This window comes from Lonchura striata, chromosome 3 (assembly GCF_046129695.1).
Source record: "Lonchura striata isolate bLonStr1 chromosome 3, bLonStr1.mat, whole genome shotgun sequence".
Lineage (NCBI taxonomy): Eukaryota > Metazoa > Chordata > Aves > Passeriformes > Estrildidae > Lonchura > Lonchura striata.
In genome coordinates this window covers 57652129-57678273 of record NC_134605.1, presented here as the reverse complement: position 1 = coordinate 57678273, position 26145 = coordinate 57652129, and the positions used below count along the sequence as shown (strand labels likewise).

Sequence of the window (26145 nt, the reverse complement as noted above, 5' to 3'; positions counted from 1 at the left end):
GCAGGAAATTAATCTTGGTACCTACCTTTCAGGTCATCACTGAGGTAAATTTTGTACCTTAAGGAGTTGCAAAGAACCACTCCTACAAACTTGCGGTACCAAGTTCGTTTCACGTACTGCTTGCCAGTGCAGTCTGAGTAGGTGGGGTCATATTTAAAACTGAATGGGATCCAGATAGGCTCACCACCTTGGAGAAAAATATAAATTCCACATTAGAGACAGACACTACAAGTTTTGCAGAGTTTAAGATCTAATAATATGTTTCAGAAGACATGCTGCAACAAATTAATTTTTTATATTTAGAAATAGTACTTAAAAAGAAAATATTATTTAAAATAAAGTTAGAGACTTTATTAAATCTCTCCTAGGCAGTAGACAAAAATAACTGTTAAAATGATTAAAATATGATTTTCTTTACTGAACCACAGCTTTAAGTAAACCATCTTAATTGTTTCAGTAAGACTTCTTCTCTACCTAGTATTACACAGTCTCTGTTCTTAACACAGCCTGATCTTAGGTCTGACAGTGACTTGCCTTTTAAGACTTTAAAACATAACTCTTTTACAGAAGAACAGATGTTAAGAACTCTGTGGTGAGCAAGAGACTATGAAGTCTCTTCTTGCTATTTGGTTTAAAAGATCATAACAAAAATGTATTTTTCTGTTTCGTTTTCCCAGATTACATTAAAACAGATTAGATTCCAATAATGGATAAGTGAGACCTTTCCTGGGGAACTCTGTTCAGAGCATTGCTGCAGATAAGACTGCTTAATTGTATTACAAAAGAATAAATATTCTTACTGGCTTGCCTAAATATTTGCTGTGTACTACCAAGATGATGTAATTTATTTTGAAATTGCTGTTCTATTAATGTATACAGGATGATACAAAAAGCTTCCAGTGATAATTGGCCCAAAGCCATGTTTTTACTCTGCTATTTCTAGGTGGTTTACAAATGAGATTGGAAGGTTCTTCTGTTAGTCATTCTTCCTCTCACTGACCACATGGACCAAATCCTGCAAACCCTTGCATGTGAGAAGCAATCACTGATCGGCAATCCTCAGAGACTTCCGAGGACGTAAAGAAACCAGACTAGCAAGCATAATAAAACAGAGAAGGAAGGGATATACTGGACACTCTTTTTATGAAAAGTGTAGCATAAAATGCAGAACCAACCATTCTAACACCTTAGGAAAGCTGATGGAGCATAGTAACCATGAGGTTTTTTCCTGCACCTCTTAGAGCACGTACCGCCTGGGTTACACTACCAATGTTCACGTCAGCAAGGTTAGTCCCAGCACCAGGAAATCAGATCTTCTGTTAATGGGCTGAACTGGCTTATTGCAAATTTGGAAATACAAAGCATTTGTAGCATATTATTCAGGTCAGTAACAAACCCTTGAATTTTTTAGCATTTATAAGGGCATGATGATTTCTACAGATGAGCACCAGAACTAGAGAGAGAGAAACCTGATCCTGCTATTCAAGCTATGCTTAGGCAACTGAAGGACACAGATACTGAAGTTAACATAGTTTACTTCTTTTTACCAAGCAATTAAAGCTATTGTACCAGGGAAAAATATGGACCAAAATCAAGTACTTATTTGAACGCATCTTTACAAGGTTTGTCTTTGTCCTAAGACAAAAAATGTTTTATGAATTAGTCCCATTTGTTACTACTTGTTCCCACTTAAAACTGTACCTAAAACTGCATGTTTAAATGTTTCTAATTCCCATATTTGAACTGTTTTGCACAGGCTTTATGCACTTCATGAGAGAAAAAATAGAGTAAGACTTACCAGGTGGCCTAACAATGAGGAGAGGATTGTCTAGAAGAAAAAAACACACAGACAATTTAGTATTTTGCTCCAAACCTTGTTTTATAACATGCAACATATGGAGTCACTGATTGAACATTTTCAATAACGTACTTCATCCTATGATGGCATTCTTTATTGAACATTCTTATCAGCTCAAACCTTACACTTCCATTAGAAGAGCACTCTGAATTAGCAAGTTCTTTCTCTTATGACCTATTCCATCACTGTAACTATACCACCTGGCCTTGCATTTACCAACTGGTTTTTGTACTTGTGCCAACTGCAAAGCCACCTTTGGCCATGTCAAATGAAAGATTGAGGCTGCAAACAAAATTTTAAATTTGGTGTATGTAACATGTTAAATAAAGCTCACAAAAGAGCTGATTTTGGATGGGAAAACTAGGCATCCAGGCCCATATGCTGGCAGCAGGAAAATGATCTGCAAGATACAGCACAGAATTATGGAATTGTTTAGGTTGGAAAAAAGCCTTTAACATCACTGAGTCCACTGTCAACCCAGCATTGCCAAGTCCTCCATTAAACCACGTCCCTCAGTGCCACATCTACATGTTTTTTAAACACCTTCAGGGATGGGGACTCCACCACTTCCCTGAGCAGCCTGCTCCAAATCTTGGCAGTCCTTCTCTGGATGCTCTCCAGCACCTCAAAGTCTTCCTTGTAGTGAGGGGCTCAAAACTTAACACAGGACATGAGGTGCAACCTCACCAGTGCCAAGTAGGGGCACAATCACTGCCCTGGTTCTGCTGGCCACACTATTGCTGATACAGGCCAAGATGCCACTGGACTTCTTGGCCATCTGGGCAATATCAAATATTATGCTTGGATTAATACTTAAGCCCCTTATTCATTTAATGAAAATCTGAATACATTATCCAGGACCACTGACTTACTCACATTTCTGTCTCCCCTCTGTGATGATTTACTTCCACTGTTCTTAGTGGAGCTTCTGAAGTGAGCACTACAGAGTGAAGGCAAATGAGCAATGGCAGAGACTGTGTAAACCTCATGCCATTGAAAGGGCAAAATTTACAAGAAACAACAAGACCTTTCACTCAAGTAAAGACTGAAAAATTTGTTCTTTATTGTTCAGTGGAGTCACTGGCCTCTGGCTCAATGGAAGTCAAAGAAGAAAAAGGCAAAAACTAACTCATTTATCCTCCTACTATTTTTATAAGGGGGTGTTGCTCTTGAATGTACTATTAACCCTATGAAAGAGCAGCATTCCTTGTCAAAAAAAAAAAAAAAAAAAAAAAAGAACAGAGAACTTGTCGTCCTTCTGATGGAACTATTGCCTTCTGTATTTCTTCCAGAGACAACTGCTTCCAACTGTTTAGCTGTTCAAAATTAGGAAACTAATTCACTAAATTTTTGGTCAATCTATCAAAGACCTTAAACTTCACATTGCTTCTGTATTGCTGGACATTAGTAGCCTTTTGTATTTGAAACTCAACTTCCTGTTCCCATGGAGCTGACTTTAACATCACTTACATTTTCATAGTAGCATTAAGAGTGCGTATTATTTTTCCTAGCTTAACTGAAAACAAATAATTAAAGTTTAAAAACCCCAAAATAATATGAAAGATCAAGTCCAGAATAATCACTGTTATTGGCATGCTGGTTTCAGTCATTGTCCTGCCACATCTGTTATTATGAGTTATGAGTTTTGAGATGAAAATAAAAAGCAAACCATACCAGATTCTGTGATAAATGAGACTGAAGAACTAACAGGCCCATAACCAAAAGGATTCTTTGCTTGAACTTTAAAATAATACCTGAAACAAGAAGAGAGAGGAAATAATAGTGAAACAGATTCCATTGTGATGGCTAAATTATAAGTAATACTAAAACAGGGTAAGAATCAAAGCAGAAGAATTCCACTGAGTATCCTTTGCATTAAATGGAGTTGGATACTGAGGCAGAGTATGAGTTGGCTGTTACAGACAAATGTCTCCTTCTTGCAATTGCTCCCATGCATATTTTGGAACACTTATTTATGAATCATCTCCCTTCCAAAAACCACATACATCAACATCCACTTTCTACAAAACTAATAGCAAAAGACTAAAAGAAAAAGTTGCAAGGAAATCAAATTCTGATCTCAGGAATAGTTTTAAACCAGAATAACTACTAGGGAAGCAGTGGTGTAAACTGCAAACAGAAACTGCATCAGATTTACATGAGATCAGGAGCTAAGTTTTTGACCTTTCTGTAAAAACTCCAGCAGCATTAAGATCACAATACTTGAGTAAAAGAAGAAAGCATCACATGATGTCTTACTGATTTCTCCAAAGTATTTAAATCACATGCTTAACTCAAAGCACATGAATCACCACTAGAACTCCATTTTTTGCTCAATAGAAGCAAATTTATCCTCACCCTTAGAGAAGAATACGTGTAAGTACCTTTGTAGTTCATTTCCAAATACAAAGATTTTTAGTTGATACCTACCCTGACATTTTTCCCCAGATTAATGTTTTCTTCTATTCCTTTTATATTTGGATCAGTCCAAGAGAAACCAACTAGAATGGAAGATTACTTAAAAATTTCCAGCACAGCATTTTTCAAATTCCTGAGTTTAGGTTTTCCTTTCTTGCCTGCTTTCTCAATTTCCTTCTTGTAAAGAAATAAATAAAAAAAAAATTTAATTACTGTGCCTCTGTAATATCCACATAGCATTTGGATCTTGATTTAGCCTCTACTCCAAAAGCAGACATGTCCAAAAGCTCTACACACATAACAGGGCAAGTGATTACTTGCATGGGTGGTTGCCACCAAGGACTGGATTACCTCACATGAGAATGTCCCACCTGAATGGCAGGCCTGATGTATCACAGCTGGTGAAAGGGAGTCTACTCCATCAAAAACATCAGGCTGCTCTTCCTGGTGAAGATCTCTCAGACTTAACCACATAGCAGGGCCTGGAGGTCCCTCCTGAAAGGCTCCTCTCTGGCCTAAGCACATATGAAACTCTTCACAATGAAAAACAAGATGGCACATGGTTGACCAGCCTTTTGGCAAAACGTTTTTTTTTTTCATTAAAAGGAATATCTTTTGTCAAGAAAGGTGAACTGCTTTGCCTTAAAATCGAACTGATCTTTATGAAAAGGTAGGAGGAGATGTGCAAATCTTTCTTCTTTGGCTGAAGGGTCATAGTCACATGAATGCTGGGTATTGCCAAGAAGCAAGGTGGTCATCTCCAGGGTATGGGCCAGGGCATCTCGCTTATACTTAAAAATTGCAGGCACATTGTCTAGGTGAAATCAATGCAGAAGCTACCAGAATTGAAATATTCTGGACTTCATCCATGGCAACAGATTTACCTTGTATCTTCGTTGGACCTGGAGCACATGCATGGTCAGACCCTCTGTGGGACACACTCCCATGCCTGCATGAGGGGCATGTCCCCTGTCCCTGCTGTGTCCTGCAGCTGATACCAGAAAACTCCTCCTCTATTGCTTTCTGCAGCCAGTTCTGCCTTCAATTAATGAGTATACGATGCTCACAAACAACATTTTTTTAAAAGACACATACACTGTGGCAAAAAGAAAATACGATAAATGCAGAATTCAGCAAGGCTGTGCTTTTTGCTCATGCCCAGCACAATCCTTTTGCTGGCAGAAAAGTTTGCCCCTGTACTGACCTAGATTTTTTGTATAAAAGAGTGTTTAGCATGTCTGGAGAAAGAGGAGAGGGAAGGCAAAAAGCCTCCCATGTACTTCTCCACTTCTGGCCACCCAAGCAGAGCATGGCAGCTCGAGCACTGCTTTAATTCCAAGTTGCCAATGCTCTCATGGGGCACCTGCTTTCATCCACACCTCCTTCACTAGCACTTTTGTTACATGGATCAGGACAGGGGTAAGCAGCACAAGGCTGTCCATAGGGAGGGGACACAAGGCAGCACTGTCGTTTTTGAAAGAGCTGCAACACAGCAACAGCTCAGTGTTTGATGCTTCAAAAAAGCAGGAGAAAAATGCTTTCCAGCCCACACCTTTCCCACAGTGCTTCAAAGCAGAGTGGAAAGTACAGATACCTGACTTCCCACTGCCTCCAAAGTATAATCAGATACCACCTTTCAACACAGTGGCACTAACTCTTTAAATACACTTCATACAGGTGTATTAATGATAGCCTCAGATCATTCCCACCAGACACTGAGTGCCATAATCCCCTTAAAACAGGAGAGAGAGCAGCCCAAGAACTTTGTGCACCTCTTTAAGTGGGGAAAAACACGCAGATTTGTAGCCAATGCATAATGCAGGAACTGATTACCTATGCAATCAGGACAACTGTACATTCAGCTGTCCTGTTACATACATAGAAGCCCATTTAGGACATATGATGGTTCATGTTGCCTGCTTGACTCTCTAAAAAAAAACAGTGATGAAGTCATGAGTACATTTTTCTTCACTAAATTGCAATATTGGTTCCTAAGCCTTTATATACAGAAGAAATCTCTAGCTGTACCAGAAAGAGAGCCAGATCTCAAGATTTGCTGACCTATGATTTAAACATAGACAATGCTATGACTGCTGTATTAAGAAGGTCAATAAAATAATGCAGCTGGGATATATTTCTTTCTCAGACATGACAAATAAAAAAAGAAATTGCCAAAGTCATTCTAGGTCCAGGAATCTGACATTTTCATTAGTCAGAATCCTTCAGCTGATGAATTTACCAGGAAATCTCAAATCAATATAGCTTGTCTGGTTTTCATCACATAGATACATTAACAAAATTTGCAATATACAATTTAATTTACACTTTGCTTAAGCAGTACTGTATGAATTGCTACCATTAGGAACAGAAGAATCACAACAGATGCAGTACCATTTGTTGTTCATTTTCAATACAGACAACAAAAAGTTTTTTCCTCCTACAAATAAACTTCCTTTGAGATTTTATATACCAATTCTACTGATACGTCAAGAAAGGACATAGTGGACTGTAACAGGGAATTGAATAGATAACATGTTTTTTCATTTAAGCTACATGACTTGTTGTTCAGCATACCTGTCAAAATTATTCTTTGACTTAATTCAAGGTGTCTCTATTCTGTTAGAATTAAATAGCTGGCACTCACAGTGCAAAGTGAGAGAATCACTCTGCATGATAATTAGGGAAGCAGCTTTAAAAAAAAATTAGTTATCGGCAAATTCCTTTTTCCAGACTTGCCAAAGGCATGCCTGCATGGATCCTCAGCCCTGCACTCTGCTCAGTGGCAGGCTGAGATGGCAGGATGCACCCCCACAGCAAGGGATAAAGTCTTCTGTCTAAAACTACACCATTCTTCCATAAGAAAAATGTGTAAATCAATGCCTGCAGGTTCACAGGCTAATGCAAAATGTCTCTCTCCATCTGAAATGGCCCACCTCTACATCCCTCATCAATATTTACAACTAATATTATAAGAAGACATTAGTTCCAAGCTTGCAGAGGAGCTTCCTACAGAGCTGATATGAGGTAGGTATGTGCCACACAGGTCTACCACATGCACAGGGCAATGGTTTCGTGGGCATCTTAGCTCTTTTGTGTGGCCCTGGTGGCACAAAACAGCCACCTGTGGTTGATGCTGCTTGTTGCTATAGGACATGTGAAAGTACAACGCGAGCTACCTGCTATTTGCAAGGTAAAGAAGAAGGCTTATTTTCTGACTCTAACTTTTATACTTTTCTAAAGGTGACAGTGGATTGGAGAGTGAACGGGCTACTTTTCTAAAGACATTGGACAAACTACTAGTATATTAAGTTTTTCTACCTTCATGAAGGAATGCAAAACAATATGTTGTTTATAGAAATTATGTGGGAAAGTTTTTTAATAGAATGTAAACTCAGAAGGCTTTAGAAAATCTTAAGAATCAGGGCGACACCCTGGCTTTGTTTTAATGGAGCTATAGAAAGGAAATAGAAATTTTTGGTGCATCTGGCCCCCTGGAACAGAAGATTCAGGCTCTGTTTAGTTATAAGCCCTGAGTAAATGTTTAACAACCTCCTATGAAATACTATGTACAATACTGGATTGGTAGCAGGCATTGTGGGATCAAAATAGCATCAGACTGAACAAAACCCAAGTGAACAGAGAGAAAGATTTCAGAAGACATGGAGATATGGGGGTGAAGAACAGTGTTTTAAATCATGAGACTATCTAGCTCCTCCCATCAGGCACTGACCACAGCATTCCTGAAAAAGGCAGAAAAAAGTCTAACCATGCTCAGGAAGGGGACTGAAATGTTTATGGCAAGAATTATAATGTTTCTGACTGCATAAGTCGGATCTAGTGGTTGAGCAGATCCTGTCCAGCCCTTTGCATCATCTTCTGTGACAGCTGAGAATTAAAGTTAGGGAAGGAATCTTGTCAAAACTACTGGTTTAAAGATTAAACCAGTAAAGTTTTTAAAGTTTTTAACTGATTTAAAGTAATTTTAGTGTTTACAATTACAAATCACAAGGAAGCAGCTCCTGTACCCACTGAAGCTGACCAGAGTTTCACTAATGGAAAAACTTCCACTTCTCAAAGTGAGGTCAGACCAGGCCTCAGGAGAAAATTTATGACATGGATTAAACATAGCTTTCTGTTTTGTTTGTAAAACCTAAATAACAGGCAGATGTTTTCCAGGATATGTTGACAGCTTGAAATCTTCTCTGGTGCTGACTTCAGCCAGTATGCCAACCTGCTTCTCATACTCTATGCATGCTGCAAAATTGCACCACCCGTAGCCCCTTGTGGGATGCCCAGTAGCCAACAGCATCTGCTCATCGTAAATGACTTAATCAGACATTTCTCACAAAATGCACTAACAATGCAGACACAAAATTTTTAGATTAATTTTTAGATTTTATGGCTTTCATGCCGTATTTTCTTAGGTATGGTATCTTTTCCTAGTGGTTAAGGAGTTATTTTTAAGACAAAAGTTATGCAACCAATTCAGTCTGTGGGTTTGGAGAATGTAAATGAAATGGCTGATAAATAAAATTTCTGTTACAAAGATCCTTTGTTCTCCACCACAGACCCCACCTGAAGCCTTTATTGCCTTCACAGAGCATATAATAGGGGTTAATGGATTATACCATCTTCAGGAAGATGCTTCTGAAACAATATACTTAAACAAATAACACTTGCTTAAACCTCCCTATCATGAGAACCTTAATTCAGCAAGAAAGTCATTAGGCTCATGGATATGCATGAATCCATAACTTGCTGCCTATAAAACTCCATTCAAATACAGATAAATTGTGACCTTCTGAAGCCTGGAGTTAATGTACATCTCAGACATGCTGGCAGCTCAGCTCCCACCAATTCCCCTGCACCGGGCGTAGCATGGACATCAGCTGCAGAACTGTGAGCTTTCACTGCAACCACTCCTTCTGGTGTTCTGAAGCCCTTTAGGTGTTGGGTATGAGATGCAGAAAGTGATCTCTGGCCTTCACCACTGTCCTTTGGGCATCAGGAGAAGGAGAAATGACTGAAGGACTGAAGAGAGGTGAGGAGCTTCAGCTGAAGGTAGAAATACCACAGAAGCAAGAAATAGAGGGCTGCAGCCAGGAGAAGTTGGGGTATAAAGGCAATGCCTCCCTAGCCTGCATGGGAGACAAAGTAAGAGTGGAGGAATGAATACTGGTGAAGGGGAAAAGGGCTGGGCATACAGGGGAGGCTGGGATGTGGAGGCAGAAATAGGTTCTAGCAGCAGGAGAGTTATTTAGTGAAAGGGAGTCCTCAAGTCACAAGGATGTAGATGTACAAAGGCAGAATGGTCTGCATTCCATAGTGCTTCCATCACATTTTGCTATAACAGGTGAAACCCACAGATAGCTGTGCCACATACTACCCTTATATACATTTGTAACAACAATTTTTTGTAAGGAGAGTGCTAGCAGATGCAGAGTATACCACTGAAGCTCTCCACTGTGAAGTAATTTTGCTTTAACACACCATGAACCAGCCTCAAAGACTCTCACTAAGGTCTACATTAACAATCTTCTAAATAAGTGGCCTTTTTTTAGCTCTTGGATATGTAAGAAAATGCCTCATAAAGCATGTGATTGACAGTACCACAGACAGAACAGGAGAGGATAAGACAAACCATGTTTTCCTGTAACATCTTATCTCTCTACTTTTAACTCTGTGGGTGCTCTGAATGTGCTTATTCTGCTTCTCCATAATTAACATTCCCCTGCTAATTTTCCAGGTCTTTGACACTGCAGGTGTCCTCTGCTGAACATGGCCACTGTGCATCTGCGTAAAGGAACTGCTGCTGAAGTTGCTCAGGCTCTGACTCTCCCAAGGAGATGTCATATCCTCAGAACTCTTTGGCTGGAGGGAAGTCTCTGTGGAGGAGAGATGGGAGTGCACCCCCTTCTTTAAACATACTATGATTTCTTGGTGCTTGGATATTTCCCAGACAGTGGGAGCAGCTGCAGGGCAAACCTGTGTGAGTCTATGCTGAAGTCTGGAGAAGTGTCAAGATGAGGTCAGAAAAATATGCCTCATCATATGCCCCCCAACTGCCTACACTGCACTGGCTTTTCAAAATTTATTTATCTTATTTTATCATTTTGTCTGTTAAGGTTTTAGATGAAGGCCATGCTCAAACAATTCTGTTTTCTAGGTTGAGGTTCTCAATCAACTACTATTAATGCTCAGAACCTTCCCTTTGCTTATGAATTGTCTGGAAAGAAAAGATACTTTGGCTGACATACTGCTTGCTTCTTCTGTGTTGTCCTAGCACAAACCCTCCATGCCTGTCCAAGCAGTCAATCCTCAGATCTTCAGCTCAGCATCAAGTCAGGCATGCTAATTCCAGCCCACAATCCCAGTGCATCTCTCCACTGTGTGAGCAACACCTTCCACCAGTGCCTAAGAGACTGCAGACAGCAGCATGTGAAGGGCTGAGCCCAAGGGAGCACCAAAAGAATTTCAGGCTCAGAATTTGAGAGACAAGTATGTGAGACTCTGAGAATCTCTCTAAAGGAGCAGTTTGAATGGGATCCCTCTGTAGCTGTTTACTCTGCCCCTGGTCGCCACAAATTATTCCAGTATCCTGTGAAGCATGCATTCTTTTTCCGCCATTTCAGTCAGATTTTTTGTAAGATTAAGACCTAAAGCTCCTGCTAAACTGACTTCTGAGCAATTGCCTCACTTTACACCACCAAGCCTTCTCTTCCAGCGCTATTTATGTGAACAGAAAGCAATGGCCCACATCAAATCAAGTCACATCATGGGTGTATTTTAGTATACTTCCCCCCTCAACATTCGATTCAGTTATCCAAAAGATTAGAAAATGCATTTTAATGCAATAGTTTTTTTTTAGTGAAATGCATTTTCATACACACAAATATATATACATGTACACACTGCCATCTGCTCCAGGGTTAATATGGTAAAGATATCAGGTTGTTGTTGTGCAGTTTATAGAACAATTGCTGTCCAACAGAATGAGTAAAATCTAAACCAGATGTAAACATTTATACTAAGACCAAGAAAAACAACTGACAATTCTCAAAATTTGTTTTATTTCCTTAATAGAATTGAGAAGGAGTGGATCAAATCCTTACCTTGTGTTGGGCTTCAGGTTCTCAATTGGCAGGTGAGTAGACCCTGCAGTCCTGGTTGACCACTTATTCTTTAAAAAGTCATCATAGGATGCACTGTAAACCAGATAGCCTGTAAACAGGAAAGAGAAATAATTGTGAGGATTCTAATTAAATTTTAGATACATTATGTTCCTAGGTGTCATGGTAAATTTTAAGGATTAAAAGGAATTGAAACATCTTTGAATATGAAAGTGATTCCACACCTAACTCTCCTGGAAAATCCTGGCCCATAAGAATTTCCTATCATTAGCTAATAATCATGGAGCATTACAGCAGAGGACAGCACCCAGTTGTGAATTCTGATTTAAAAACAGCGAAGGTAAAAAGATGACAGAGGTAACCCATTCACTGTTTTAAGTGATACAGTGACTGTGCAGACACTAGTACAAATGTCATTTAGGAAAACCTTCCCCTTCTCCACTCTCCCATCAGGAGAGAAACCCTCAGGAGAGTACCTGTTACCATGTCTCCTTGAGCAGGTTTGGCCCAGTCCACAATGACAAAGGAGTGGCAGCCTTCAACTGCCACAACTGTGATGTTCTGAGGGGCTTTCAGGGGACGCTGATCTTTCTCTCTGAAGTCATTGGGAATGATTTCATCAAGGCTCTCCACTTGGAAATGCTCCAGGGCCTCTGTCAAGGAGCAGGGGGCTGCTGGATCCTTATTGAGATAGGTCACATAAGGAGCTAGAAAAGACAAGGAAGGGCAGCATTTAGTAAGGAGTTTGAGGTATCTCACAGTAGCACACAGGCTAGCAATTTCCTAAAGAGAGTCAAATTTTGTGGTGCATTTTAAAATTCCTCACCATCCAGTCCAGAGACCATTGCCAACAAAGCGTGGCTTACTGCCACATTGATTGATGAGCAGGGGGAATGGGATGTCAACATTCAGGTTTACCTACCCCACACTCACAACTGTTCCAAGTTATGCAAAGATGGAAGGACTGTCTTTGCTACAAGAAGCAGAAGAGAGAAGTCTGAATGTAGCACCCTCTGCTTGCTACCTCCATCTGCTCTGGAAAGTGGGATGAAAATGTCACCCAAATTATATCTTTCCAACATGGGAACAGATCCCTGCCAGGGCCTTCAATCATCTAGGACTTTACAGGTCTAAGTGGTTGGTTCTTACACAAACATCCTGAAGCTGGAGTAAAACAATAAAAGAAATGTGAAGAATAATTCCAAGGTCAAGTCCAACCAGTTTAAACGGATTGTTGTGGTCCCCTGGGTACTAAGGGACCAGGAGCCATGAGTCCCTACCTTCCAGGCATGTGGTCCCAACCTGTAACTTCTATTTTTAAAAGCTTTGTACTGACTGGAATTGCACTTCAGTTCAGGAAAAGATTAAACCATCTTTTTATTGTCTTAAAAGTCACCCTAACATTCAAAGTAAGGACTATAAAACTTGCTTTGGAAATGTTTATTCAGTTGCAATAATACAATTCATTGAAATGGTAATATTATTTCCCTAGTGCCTTGAAATGTTCATAAACCAACGTTTCTTAGTTTATCTTATTGGATTTCATGCCCTAAAGGAATTTTTTCCAGATCTTGCAATGAAGTTAATTTTAGCCTCTCCAGCTAAATGGATCAAGAAGCACTGTCAGTGAGAGAGCTGAATAGAAACATCATGAAATTGTTTGGACAAGGAAACTGAAGATGCACTGGAAAAAGTTTTGGCATATAAAAACATATCTTTTACTCCAGCAGCAGAGTTTCACTCTAAGCCACATGACACTTGTGGATATTGGAAGGGAAGCCAAGACATGTCAAAGATGATTCTCCATCCCCTGAACTCTTTTCCGAAATGCCAGGTGAGTCAGCAGCTGACCCGACCTCAGTTCAAGTGCCAGAAATATGACAAGGGCTGCAGGGGGTGTCACCAGCCTGGGGTGGAGGCTGGAATGCAGTGCCTACAATCTCCAAATCCCTCTCTTCTGGCCCCCAGTTGCTTCTCTGACATAGAAGCAGAGCAGCTCTGAAGTCAGTGCTGTACCACTAACCTACACACTTGAATGGCTTGTGTACACAGGAGACACAGCTCATGTAATGGGTGTTCATTCACCTTTGCCTTCTACTGAGAGAATATTAAAATACAAAAATCATATTTATCTCTACTGGATTTATTTTTTTTTTGGAAGTTCATATCTAAACTACCATTCATTCCTTTTGACATACATGCTTGTGCATGGTGGATTAAATCACTGGGGTTGAACAGATGAGTAGAAAAGAATCAGGTCCCCCAGAGGAAGACTCACACCTACATGAAGACTTGCCCTGCTGGAACTACTGGTGTGAAGTTAGATGCAGCTAAGCTGAACTAAGTACTGGTGTAGACACTCTTGCTCTCTTATTAACTTCAGCTAGACCAAATACAATTCAGAACACAGAGCACTCACACTGAAAGAGTACAAAGAGGTTTTTAGTGGTTCAATAAAATCATTGTAGGCCCATGCATAGACATGCAAGTATTGAAGGAAGAAAAAAAGTACTGCTTTTTGGGTTTCCAAGGTGGCAATCCTTAAAAGGACTACACACACATCTACTGGATTTGTTTGTGCAATGGTCTCAGCTGAAGGGCTGGCCTAGCTGGAACAAGAATTCTTTGCAGCGCAAGTAGTAAGCCACATAAGACAAAGGGCATCCTTACCAGTGAAGCGTTTCTTCCCAGCAATATCATATTCTGACACAGGGCCAGTGCCACCAACACCAGTCTCTGGATAGACAACTTCCACTTCTGTCGTCGTAGAAGCAGTGGTAGTGGTGACGGTGGTGGTGGTTGGCAGAAAAGTGCTCTCAAAAAACTCGTAGTCTTCAGAGGAAACACAAGATTAAAATGTTAGCATGCTTCATCTAATTTTGGCTTAACTATGAGAAGGGAAACAATTCTGTCACTGGCCACAGTCCCAAAGAAGTGCTGCACACCCTGCCTGGTGGGTCACTGCACACTCCTTACAGAACTCTATGTCGAGATTGGTCAAACTTCAGCCTTGCAATGGTTTCTACCAAACTGATGGACAGGGATAAGAGTCTTTGCCCAGAATACTCATGTCTGCTGATTTAGACCTCACTCACACAGTTAAAAAGGACAAAAAATAACAAATGTATTTGTACAACAATATCCCAAATGTGCATCTGCTACATCTTCTCATAAACCCCAAGAGAAGATAGTACATTAATTGAAACCTTGGCCAATGCCCTCAAATGCCAGAGGAAGTAGAGAGGGAGAGAGTGTTGTGTACTTAAACTGCTAAAGTGTATGTTTTCTGCATGTGATCTGTATCTAAGGGGAGGCCTGGCAAAAGACCTATGTACTGAGGATATTCTGCATCCATGGAGATGTGAGGCAAATGGGATGTATGTCTTGTGCAGTTTCTAATTCATCCCCTCCTCCCCACATTCTAAATGTCAGTTTCAGTATGAAGTGATCAGAATAAAAAGTACAAATGTCTGTAATATCTTCCGCTCAGCTGCTGCACTCTCTTTTTAAATGTTTTTCTGTTGTTGGTTAGACTTAAGATTCAGCACTACAACCGCAAATAAAAAAAACTTTCATTGTTCTAGAGCCATAAATTCTACTAAAAAACTTTTTGTTTAACTGAGGTCTGTACTAATCCACTTCCATATGTGGCAGGAGCAGGAATTTGAGGACTAAAAGGGATGGAACATCAGATGTCACTAATGGCAGAAAGTGAATTTTAGTCCAAGTAATTGAGAATTTGCATGCCCTATGCAAACTTCCTATTAAATGCTGTGACTTGATGCTTCTTCTTCAGCTAAGTTTTGTATGTCCTTGATGACAATATCAAGATGGCATGAATATGACTCTAAAAACAATATTTACCTCTTTTCCTTTCATCTGATTTCAAATCTCTTTGATATGAATTCCATATTAATTAAGCAGATTAGTTACTTTATATGTAGGTGATCTTATTCAGTATGAGCATGCTTAATTGTCTAAATGCAGAATACACATTAAAGAAATAACTCACTAAGGTATTTCCATTGTTCAGGGCTTGAATGTTATTTGGATTTTGTATTTTAGTGGAGGTAATTGACTTTGACTGGGCTGGAGTTAGAAGTTGTACCAGAGAAAGTAATTCTAGGATTGAAGCAGTGTCTGTATGACATAGCTCTGAAAAGTAACCTATTTCCTCATCAGGTTCCTTTTAGATTGCAGGACTGATAGAAAGGGACTTTTATGTCCAGAAACAGATGGTTTTGGACCCTTTCTCTTCACATGTGATGCAGAACCATTTTCCAGCTCATCATCACTTGCTTAAGCTCCCATTTACCAATCTGCCTCCTTGAACCTAGTTCCAAAGAAAGAGAAAAAAGCAACTTGCAATAGATTTCTACAGTTAAAGCATACCATCATCATATATCACATAAGCTTCTGGAGTTGCTGTCACATCTGAATCCAGTCCTGAGAATGTATCTATTGACACAGAAAGAAAAAAATGAGATAAGAATTCACTAAAATAATGCTCAAATAAAGTTTAATACAAAAATATTTAGCCAGTGGAATTGTAAAGGAAAAGATAACTTCCTGGTTTCCAAATAATGCAGGGACAGTCTGCCCTGCACATTGAGAATAAGAGATGAGAAGCTAAGTGCAGTAGTCAGGAGTTTTGCTGTGGAAAAATGGGTTCAGGGCTGATACATAAAATTAAGAGTAATCACCTACCAGAAGCTCTGCCCCAGGCCCCAGCTGCTCTGGAGCAAAGGTAGGCTGCCAGCAACTATATAATGATCACATCTGGATTTGACAATATTTTATAGTCTCAGAAGCAGCAATTGTGAAAACAATATATCCCCCCAAAAAAACCAACCAAGCAATTAAATATTTCTACCCAAATATTTTTGTGGAGGTATAAAAACAAACAGCCCAGAGAGCCATGACATTTATAGACCATTTCAATGGTCTTGCCAGGAATGCAGCCCAAAAGGAATGGATTTGTAGAATGAAGTAATTAAGAGTTGTTTTTTCTGGGGCTTTACTCTGCACTAGCTCTATTCTGATCCTATGGAATGGCTCCCCATTACAGGTTGGGCCACATAGGTGTAATCCTGAAGCACTGCTCTGCATTAGTTTCATCCAGCATGAATTCAGTTCAGGAAATCAGAGTGAGATTGCTCCAGAATGCAAATGAAATCAGAGCAAGGACAGATGATTATGAGGTGCGCATCAAGATCACTCTACTGATCCACCCCAAAACCCTGTGCAGATGCACCAATAGACTTCCCAGCTGACTGTTCTTTGATCTTATCTCATTATCTCTGCAGGACGTGAATCCAGCACCAGATACACCAACCATCTAGTACCTCATCTGTTGAATCCCAAAGGCTTTCCTGTACACTCTGAGGAAAGCATTTCTCCATGTTATTCAGGGAAGCCAAAGAGTACACAAAGCTCAGCACAGTCATAAAAAAACATGCAAACAAAGCAAAAGCACTGTGCTGTAACCCACTGCAGGTACCATCAGAAGTCGATGCTGGGGCTGGGGAGTGGCTAGCATGTGAACAAAGACAAGAGAAAGAGAGCTTTGACCTCCAGACACTTCACATACATCAGACACACTCCTGTAACACTCAATATGGAAGCAATAGTGTTATTTTTACTAAACCAGAACTGCAAACAGTGCAAAGTTTCAACTGCCAATGTTAAATAGCTCACAAATATAATCTGAATGATACATTTTCATTTTGCTGATTTTTTTTTAGAACCAACAATTACTGAATAAATGCTTTTTTTCCTCCTGAAAATTATTTTAAATACACTTCATGGTTTTAATGCCAAAATAAGCTTTAAAACACAGGATATGGGTTTATTCTTGTCAGATTTTCATATATTAGAATCTGACATTTCCTCATGGTAGACTTGTGCAGCCACTCTTCAGGAGATGATTCCTTTGGAAGTCTCTTGACTTCTCTGAGGGTAGTCAATCCCAAAGTAGATTCTTTGCTGAATTCTGCAGATCTACCCACAACTGGCCAACATCAACCAACATCTATAATGTATGCACTTAGCTTTGCATGCCTACATCCAAGTAATCAAGAGGATCAGATATGCAGAAATTTTAAATCTTTCATGGGCAGATTTCAACACATCCATGCTTACTAGCTAGTAAGTCCTTGGCCTACCTAGAGTCCAGCAAAGCCAAATTTCATTTTCTATTTTTATACTCAATTTCAGTGTCTGTGCTTGTTTAGCATTAGCTGTGTCATGGTGACAATAAGAGTACTTCCCAACAGACCTCTCATTTTATTGTTTTCTGTACATACTCCAGCTGCTAGGTCCTTCATCTTGCTCCATCACCCTTTGCTGAATCTCTTGAGTAAACCCTGCCTATGACCACTTGCTGCAGACATTTGGCATCTGTAAGAACAGTCTTGTTGTCTTACTTGTTTTACAAATTCCATCACTTGATTTTATCACATGTAACATGTGGTTAAATCTCCATCTGTTTTTTCCTTTGTGAGATCATTAATAAAGTTTAGTTGATTTCACTGACAAATCATGCTTGAAAGTTAAAGACTGATTAATTGTATAAAAAACTGACAAGAAATTCTGCTGGATCAAGAAAAAATCCTGCCAGAGATAAAAGAATTTGCCAAAGCTTAAGTAGAACATTTGGAGCTGGATTTTGGCACTTGCAGACCCTGTCTGTTTGTGAGTAAAGCACTTAGTAACAAATATCAAGCTTTGGCATAAAAATTTTCACTAAACAATGTGGAGTAATTTCTAGATTTGAATTAAAGGGAAAGACAAGATAAAAATATAATTTAAAGTAATTTGGAAATGGTCAAGTGAAAATTGCATTGTTTTGATAATTCTCGTAGTTTACTCCTCTTGAAATATACACTTCCCTTGTTAAACAATAACAGCCATCATCAAATAAATATCACAGAGATCTTTACTTTTCTAGAAAGTTCCTTTGTGGAACAGGCAGACTGTTTTCTTGTGTTTATCTAATCCTGAAGCAGGTCACTAGGATTTAAAAAAACTGAAAAAGACTCTTCAGAGAAGCTTTCAAAATTCCCAGGTGTGGAGTAATATTGCAAAAGCTATAAGGTAAGAAGCCTTAAGAACCAGGTAATAAGCAGAAATCCAGCACCATCCTTTCAGTCTTCCACTGTGAGGCTATTTGCAGACATACTGTCAAAATGCCAGGCAGTTTATGAGTTACTTCAAGGCCATTCTCATTGGACACACAGCCTGAATAAAAACTTAATTTGCATTCATGCCTGTATCACATTCAAAGATTCAGCAAGCCCATCTGGTAGAAGGCAAAAAGCCAAGCAGAATTTTTTAAATGTTCAGAAAATCATATGAAAATTCCCCAACCCACAACTCTGCTAAACGTAACACTGCAAAGGATTTTGTTGTTCAGATTCTGGAGCCTACCTTCAGTTCAACCCCAGATATATGTCATAAACTTCTACTGTTCTTAAAATGGGTATTCTCAGAAGACGTCTTCAAGGTAGCAAACAGCACAGGCCAAAAAGGAGGAAACATTATAGGATATAATCAACATTATAAGCAAAAGGAGCTGGGGCATGTGAGAGGGATTCTAACTACCAAAAATCATGGCTCCCTTTAGGCAACTCTGAAAGTATGAGGGTGACTATATATAACAATATTTGTAACACTTTTGTAAGTACAATTAAGAACTATGAACTTTCCACAGAGAAAGCAAAACTCTTCATATTAATATTTAATGATGATATTATTTTTACATGCATATATGTGTGTACATATCTGTGCATATCTACACATGCAAGCACACTTCTAAAACTGCACACTGTCAGACATAGCTAATTGTTAATAAATACTAATACTATAACTCATTGTAATTCCACCTGCACAAGGAACTGACATCTCTGACTCATTAACTGTCATGGACCACTGGTAAGGGATTTCTTTTTCTGCTTCTGAGATCTTGTCCCAAGATACCATCCTTAGACTCACTGTGAGTTGCTGGAGCCACACCTTTCTATATCACTGCCCTTTTCAAAGCGATAGTTCAGCTTCCTAGACCATGGTTTTGTGACCTACTTGTAAATCTACTTTGACTTAAGAGATACAGGTGTATGGGAGAAAGGTAAAGGGGCCTCACTACTCATTAAAACTGGCTGCTGCAGCTGTCAGACGTCTGACTGCCAACATGCTGGTAAAGTTATGGCTGTGCTGCTACTGCCCATTAGTAGACTGACTTGAGGATTACCTACAAATGGGAAGGGTAAGGGGCTACCATGGTGCTCCCTGATCTGTTTTGGCAAAATAAGCAGCTAACTCACTTGCAATGCAACATCCAGATGCTGAAAGCATAAAACATGATAGGGAACTGTGGTAGTCTCTTATTTTACAGTTTGTTCTTCTGTAGTATGTTTTCATATTGCTATAAGTTTGCAATGGTTTGTTCTATGTACCCCATTTGGCTTCCCTAATGGTTCACTCCTGAGTTGTTTACCACAGCTTTCCCCACCAAAATATATGTTAATCAAATTTTCAGTCTCCCTGTATACCTCCCTTGTTCCCTTCTCTTACCCCTGTCTGTCAAAGATAGCACACTCCTTTGGTTCTGGAGCGTTCCCTGTCTCTCATCCCTTCCTCTAAGCAGAACTGGATTGTGAGGTTTGCTCCCTCCCCATGTTGGCTTTACTGGGGAGCTCTTACCCTGCACCCCTCCCTAATGCCTCCTATTGGTCACAGGTTGTGTCCTCCCTGTGTTCCCTCTACCCTGTAAAAGTAGCCCCTTTGTGTTCATGTTTGTCACTTGCTCTGCTCCACTTTGGGAATTTCCCCCCTTCAGGAATTAAATCTTTGCAGACTCAGACAAGTGTCCTTCCCTTATTCCTGTGCCTCAGTTTCCTTGTGCTCTATGCCCTGCTGCGCTCCCCACGTCGCAGCGATCCCCGCCATCCACACCAGGCTAGGCAGAGACTCGGGGCGGCTGCTCGGTGTCTGCCCTGCAGCCACCAGCGGGACAGTGGCCAGGAACTTCCATCCCGTGGCCAAAGAGAGCCAGACTCAGGGACTCTCAACACCCAAAGACTCTGGTGCATTTATGTGTTTACTTTGGATTTCAGTTTGGCACCACAACCTAAGCTTGTATAACAGCAACAGGGAAAAATGGCATGCACTGACACTGGTTCATATCTTCAGATATTAAAGAAATAAGTGTACAGCTCTCTGCCTTATCTATGCAGAACCTGGGTTGCCTTTCACCAGCTTCCTCTGTGCTGTGCTGCATTCCTGCTAGACAATCTATCTCCAAGGGCTGGCAAGAGAACAAGAATCTCACTTTGCAAATGCTGTTTCCACCATGGCTCAAAAGAGAGACTTTTCAGAATTCTTTGTGATAAGTGAACACAAAATAAACAAAATGTATAGCTCCTCTGGCTCCTACCCTGGCCTGAAATGGAATGAGAAAAATTTATATGTAAGTGCTTTGACCACAAAGCTACTGCCTATACGTATACCCCTGTGAGTGGACATTTGTGATAAAAGTGGATCCAACACAATGTAAGAAATTTGTTGAAAACAACACAATTTCATTAAAAATCTCAGCTTTAGTGAAAGTTGGCATTTTTCCAGTAAAAATCCATTTAACACCCAAACCCTTCTTCATATGCTCTAATCTGAGCTCCTACCTTATTAAATGGACCAAAATCTTCAGAGGCAGATTCTCCACCATTCCACATCTGTGTAACTGTGCTGTACAAACAGCGCATCCATGGAAATTCAAACAGCACAAAAGGAAATTACCTTCCATGTTGCACTCTGGCAGGCCATTGAACCCCAGGAGCAAGTTGCCTTCATCATCATACTGTCCATAGGTGCCTGGAGGACAGGTTGGTGCGGGTTTCTCGGTGGGTGGCTCAGTGGTGGGTGGTTCAGGAGTGGTGGTGGTGGTGGTTGTAGCAACAGTTGTTGTGGTTGTGGTGGTTGTGGTGGTAGTTGTTGTAGGTGTTGTTGTGGTAGTAGTTGAGGGAGTGGTTGTTCTCTTAATCATTTCAAGACCAATCAGAGGCTTTCCTCCAAGGCTTATTATTGGTTTATCTTGTGCACTCGCTACAGGTTTACTAAATCTGCTATGTCCAAACAAAGGCAACCCATCAGGACTCACCATTGGAGCACCCTTTTCATCTAAGAGAGAACATAACCAAAAAATCTCACCATTAATCCACTTCAAGCTTACTGTGTTTTATCACAGTTGACACCACAAAATAACTGAATAGAGTGAATATAGCCTTCTGTAAGTAAACTGACAGAGCAGAGGTTGTTACTTAGGAAAGAGCCATGGCTAAGGAAGCTGGAAAATGGTTAAGAAGAACCTCAGAGAAACCACAGTGGTGTTCACATTTTTCAGCTATTTGATAAACACTCCAGGGAGGTTTCATTTCAGAATCACAATATGCAGACAACAATGACATTTCATCTAAGTCACTCTCAGAAATGTTGATGAAATATATGATGAATCCATATTCTGCTCCTTAATGTCAAACATGTGCAAGGAAAATCTGGGATGAGCTGGCAAGGTGCTGTCACTGCAGATAAAACTTGTGTGCCAAATTCTGGGTCCCATAAATATTCATGGTAGCCAGGTTAACAATAGGCACTGAATTTGCATTCAGGAGATCTGTACAGATGAACTGACATGCAAACAGCATTGTCTTCAGAGAACACAAACAGGGTTTCTTGCTATTTGTGGTCAGTTTTAGAAGAAAAAATGAAATAAATACATCCATCCATATGGCTGGTACAGTGTTAGCAGTGGAGAATAATTTATTTCTATATATACAAAGGCATAAACAATCACCAATCTTTATTCTACTCAGCAGTCATTCTGGCTCAGTTCTGAAGTCCTTTCTAATTCTGATACAACTGAGATGGACTTGAGTGATTCTTGCTGCCTCGTACTCTGGAGTCTCACAGGGTGACTCAAAGCCTCCCCAGGTCCTGCAATGTGCTGACTGTCTGGTGGAGACTTGAGGTACAATCAACTCCAAATGGCTTGCATGGGACCTGGGGATGCCTGAAGCATTCAAACAGCTCAAACATCTGTACCATGTGTAGAAAAACTATAGAGCTTTTTTCTGTAAGAAGGAAGTTGTAACTTACCAACAATTGTACGTCCATCCCCTCCTAATTTCACGCGGAGAGGGTTGCCTTGGGAGTCTTGGAGGTATTTGCCTTCAGCATTTAACACTAGGCCTCGGTCAAGATCTACAATCTAAAAGCAATAGATGGACTCAAGTTTAGCTAACCCAAGAGGAGGTGAAATGAAATTTCACGGCAACAGAAATCCTGGGGAAATTCAGACACTAAGTGTGATGTTCAGGAGTAGCTACAACACACTTGAAGTTTTGAAACTAAGTGTATAGTAATCATTGAAATATCGTTGCTGAAGAAAGCAGATTCCCAGGAACTGGGGTCCAGAGCTGCTGTAGTTCTTGAGTGCAAATGAGCAACTCCCTTGTTTTTCTTGGGCTGTGTAACTCCTAAGGTGAATTCCTGCAATACTGATTTCAGTATGACACTGAGCCATTTTTAAGATGGGATTTAGAATTATGCCTAACTAAAAAAAATTAAATATTAGTCTACTTACTTTATATTGAAACAGCAGTGAAAACAAAGTAGCTAAGATTTTAATTGGGGTAGGAGACTGAAGAAAAGCCTCTGCCTCATAAAGCAAATATGTCCGAGAGCTTGGACTGAATTCCAGAGTTAACTGTAAATAAAATTCAGCCCTTTTTGCTATTTCAACCCAAAATAGCTGAACTGTATGCTGTTTTAACCTGAGATAACAGACACTGAGCCACAGAACACAAAAATGCAAAAGGTGTTAAGTACTGTACAGGGACAGAAGCAGCAATTGGCAAGACAGACTTACATCCGGTGCTGAGGAAAGGACTGCAGAAGGAAGGACAGCAGATGATGAAGTCAGACTCTGAAGCCCTCCAGGCCCCATATTTGGCATAGATCCTCTTGCTTTGCAAGGTGTTCATCCTGCTAGCAGCAATGCCTCCCCACCAAGAGTCAGAGAAATGACCCATGGCATTCCAAGGACCTTCCTAACCAACTTTCTGGAGCCCATTTGAAGGACTTTGGGCATGCTTCACAAAATGCCTCTCTTGAATGTGACACACCTGATGCACTTTTTAATGTTCCTCTGATGAAAATGGTAAGATTGAAGTGGCCATAAAATAAATGTCTTTATGTGTCATACCATGTGCAACCAGGGAGGCTGATCACAGACTCCCACTGCTCAGTGCTTGAGAAAACATGCAGGAAGCACCAGTTCCTTCCCTTGCTTTCCTTAGTTAAAAACTCATTGTAAAGGATGCTAAAAGACAAGGTGTGGGCATGTATGCAGCTTCTGGGGCTTTCCTATCAATGGCATCTGAGCTCTTCTGCATATACCTCTGCAAGCATGGGAAACAAAAATCTACATAAGTGCATTTAAAGCATCGTGACAGTTCTGGAGGCACTTTTTATTTCAGAAATCTTGCTCAGGAGCGTCTACCTGGAGTGAGAGTATGGGAGAAGCATTGCTGAACACATCTTTCACAGCAGCTATTCCAGGCAGTCTCCACTCACACTGCACGGCAGACAAGAGCTTGCTCTGTCACTGGGGAGCATAAATCTCACTGATTTTGAAAAAAAAAAAGTTTATCTTCATTTTATAGGAGTAATGTTATAGTTTGAAATTCAACCAATGGGGCTTTAAATTTAAAATGTTAAAATAATTTTTAACAGAATTTGTCATTAGATTTCAGTGGAACAGTGGAAACAAAACCACTAAGTATAGCTTCACTTTAAAGCTGCATTGACTGAGGACACTGCTTGCCTGTCTTTTCTTAATGAAAATACAGGTACAATAAAAGGCCAAAACATCTTGAATTTAGAGAGAAGGTCAGCATACCCACTTTGCTCCTTGAGGACCATTGATTACTTTCTGTCCACTTGGTTTTCCATTATTACCAGGGATTACTTTTCCATTTCCATTTCCATTTTTTGTTGTAAGATTTGGTCTGCCATTATAACCTGAAACAGGGAAGAAAACACACTATTCTGAAAAAAGCTGTGCAACCTATAAGCCATATATTAAATTGCAAGTAAATTCATTTTCTGGCTGATCTGAATATAAACAAGAACAGAAAGAGGCCTCACCACACTCCACAAACCACGCACTTCACTTCTTGGAGCAACTGTGTGATATTGTCAGATTTTTGCAGCTGACACAATAATCTGAAATTGATTTTTTTGAAGAGGTTAAACACTCATTGTTCATCTCTATCATGTTTATTTGGTCTCTCTATTCCCCTTTTTTTTTTTTTTTTTTTTTTTTTTTAGGAAAGCAGGGCAACATTTCTTCATGGCACAACAGTCATTAAATGTTTGTGATCTTTGTAAGTGATCTTTCAGAAGTGGGATGAAGGAAAAGCCATTATTAAACACAACCACTTGTTCAATCCTGTCCTTATACAAAGCTGTAGTGGCAAAGTGAAAGGAGAGGGCATAGGAATTATCTCTACACCTATATTTTTAACCTGTAAAATGAAGGAATCTCCTTCTCTAGCTGGAAAACCACTGCTAAACAGAATTACACTCATGTCAGTACTGAGCTGTAGGCCCCCCAGCTCTGAAAGGGCAGCAACTTTCACGTCTTAGAGACTTGCCACCAGAAAAATATAATGGGAAAAAAATATAGACTTGGAAAAAAAATTAACTAAACACTTGTTGGTTATAACTTCACAATTGCATTTCTAGTAGTGACCTTAAATAACCTCCGTACAGAAATCTGTATGGAGGTTATTTACTTTTTCATGCCATATATCTCATCCCCCATGGTATTATTCAAGGTCTGCTCCCATCTTAAAGCTCTTTAAGCTGGTGAATCTCTGCACAACACTGTCTGACTAAAGTATATCAAATGCAATACTCCAGCTGCACAGTCTTCATTGTACAACAGGGAGGCCACTTCAAACCAAACATTACTACCTACAGATAACACAGAAGGTATTTACTACAACACACAGGTCACTAAATACTATTTTGGATGCCTATGCACTGGAGGGAGAAAAGGTATTTCTACCTAGCAAAGTCACCAAGGCTATCAGGGATTTTCCATAGGTGACATGAGGCATAAATAACTTGATGTGTAGTGGACCTTCTATTCTATTACCCAGGTCCACAGATACTCTGCAGAAAGCAAGTCTCTAACCCTTGGGGTAAATCACAGCCATAAAGGTGTTAGATGGCCTGGCTGTGATGGGCACAGTCCTCAACAGGTATGGGCAACCCTGAGCTGTCACTTAGAAAAAAGAGAAAAGTGGCTTAAAAATTCATCAGAGAAAAAAAACATGGAATGCCAGGGCACCATGAGGAAACACCTCACTGTCTAGGCATGGGCAAGATGGTACTATGGAACCTACACAGGTCTTTTAGCAATCCATGATGAGGAGCTATGTACCTGAGAGGCTGGCATATTCTGAGTACAAATGGGCTTTCAATGAGCATTTGGTGTAGTCATTGCTCAATAAGCAACTTTTCCAATTTAGCACCTAACTCTGTCATCCTCTTTGTGGATCACAGGATCCTGTGCAGATCAGACCACAGGAGAAAGGGTCTGAGTCACAACATTACACCAAATAGGCAATGTCCTTGAGAACCAGGCTTCCCAGCAACCACCAAAATAAAAAGCATCAT

The 26145-nt window shown here is 40.0% G+C and overlaps 1 protein-coding gene across 1 annotated transcript in view; it reads right to left on the bottom strand.

The window, feature by feature from the left end:
• The window catches only part of FNDC1 (fibronectin type III domain containing 1), a 62559-nt gene that overhangs the window by 3849 nt on the left and 32565 nt on the right, over positions 1-26145 (bottom strand). Inside the window, exons 9-18 of the mRNA XM_021540537.2 lie at positions 24359-24480; positions 22555-22666; positions 21199-21579; positions 15799-15864; positions 14077-14238; positions 11883-12113; positions 11389-11497; positions 3533-3612; positions 1799-1828; positions 26-187 (exon numbers count right to left, since the gene is read on the bottom strand). Of these exons, the coding sequence (XP_021396212.2) occupies positions 26-187; positions 1799-1828; positions 3533-3612; positions 11389-11497; positions 11883-12113; positions 14077-14238; positions 15799-15864; positions 21199-21579; positions 22555-22666; positions 24359-24480 (1455 nt within the window). The remainder of the gene's footprint in view (positions 1-25; positions 188-1798; positions 1829-3532; positions 3613-11388; positions 11498-11882; positions 12114-14076; positions 14239-15798; positions 15865-21198; positions 21580-22554; positions 22667-24358; positions 24481-26145) is intronic.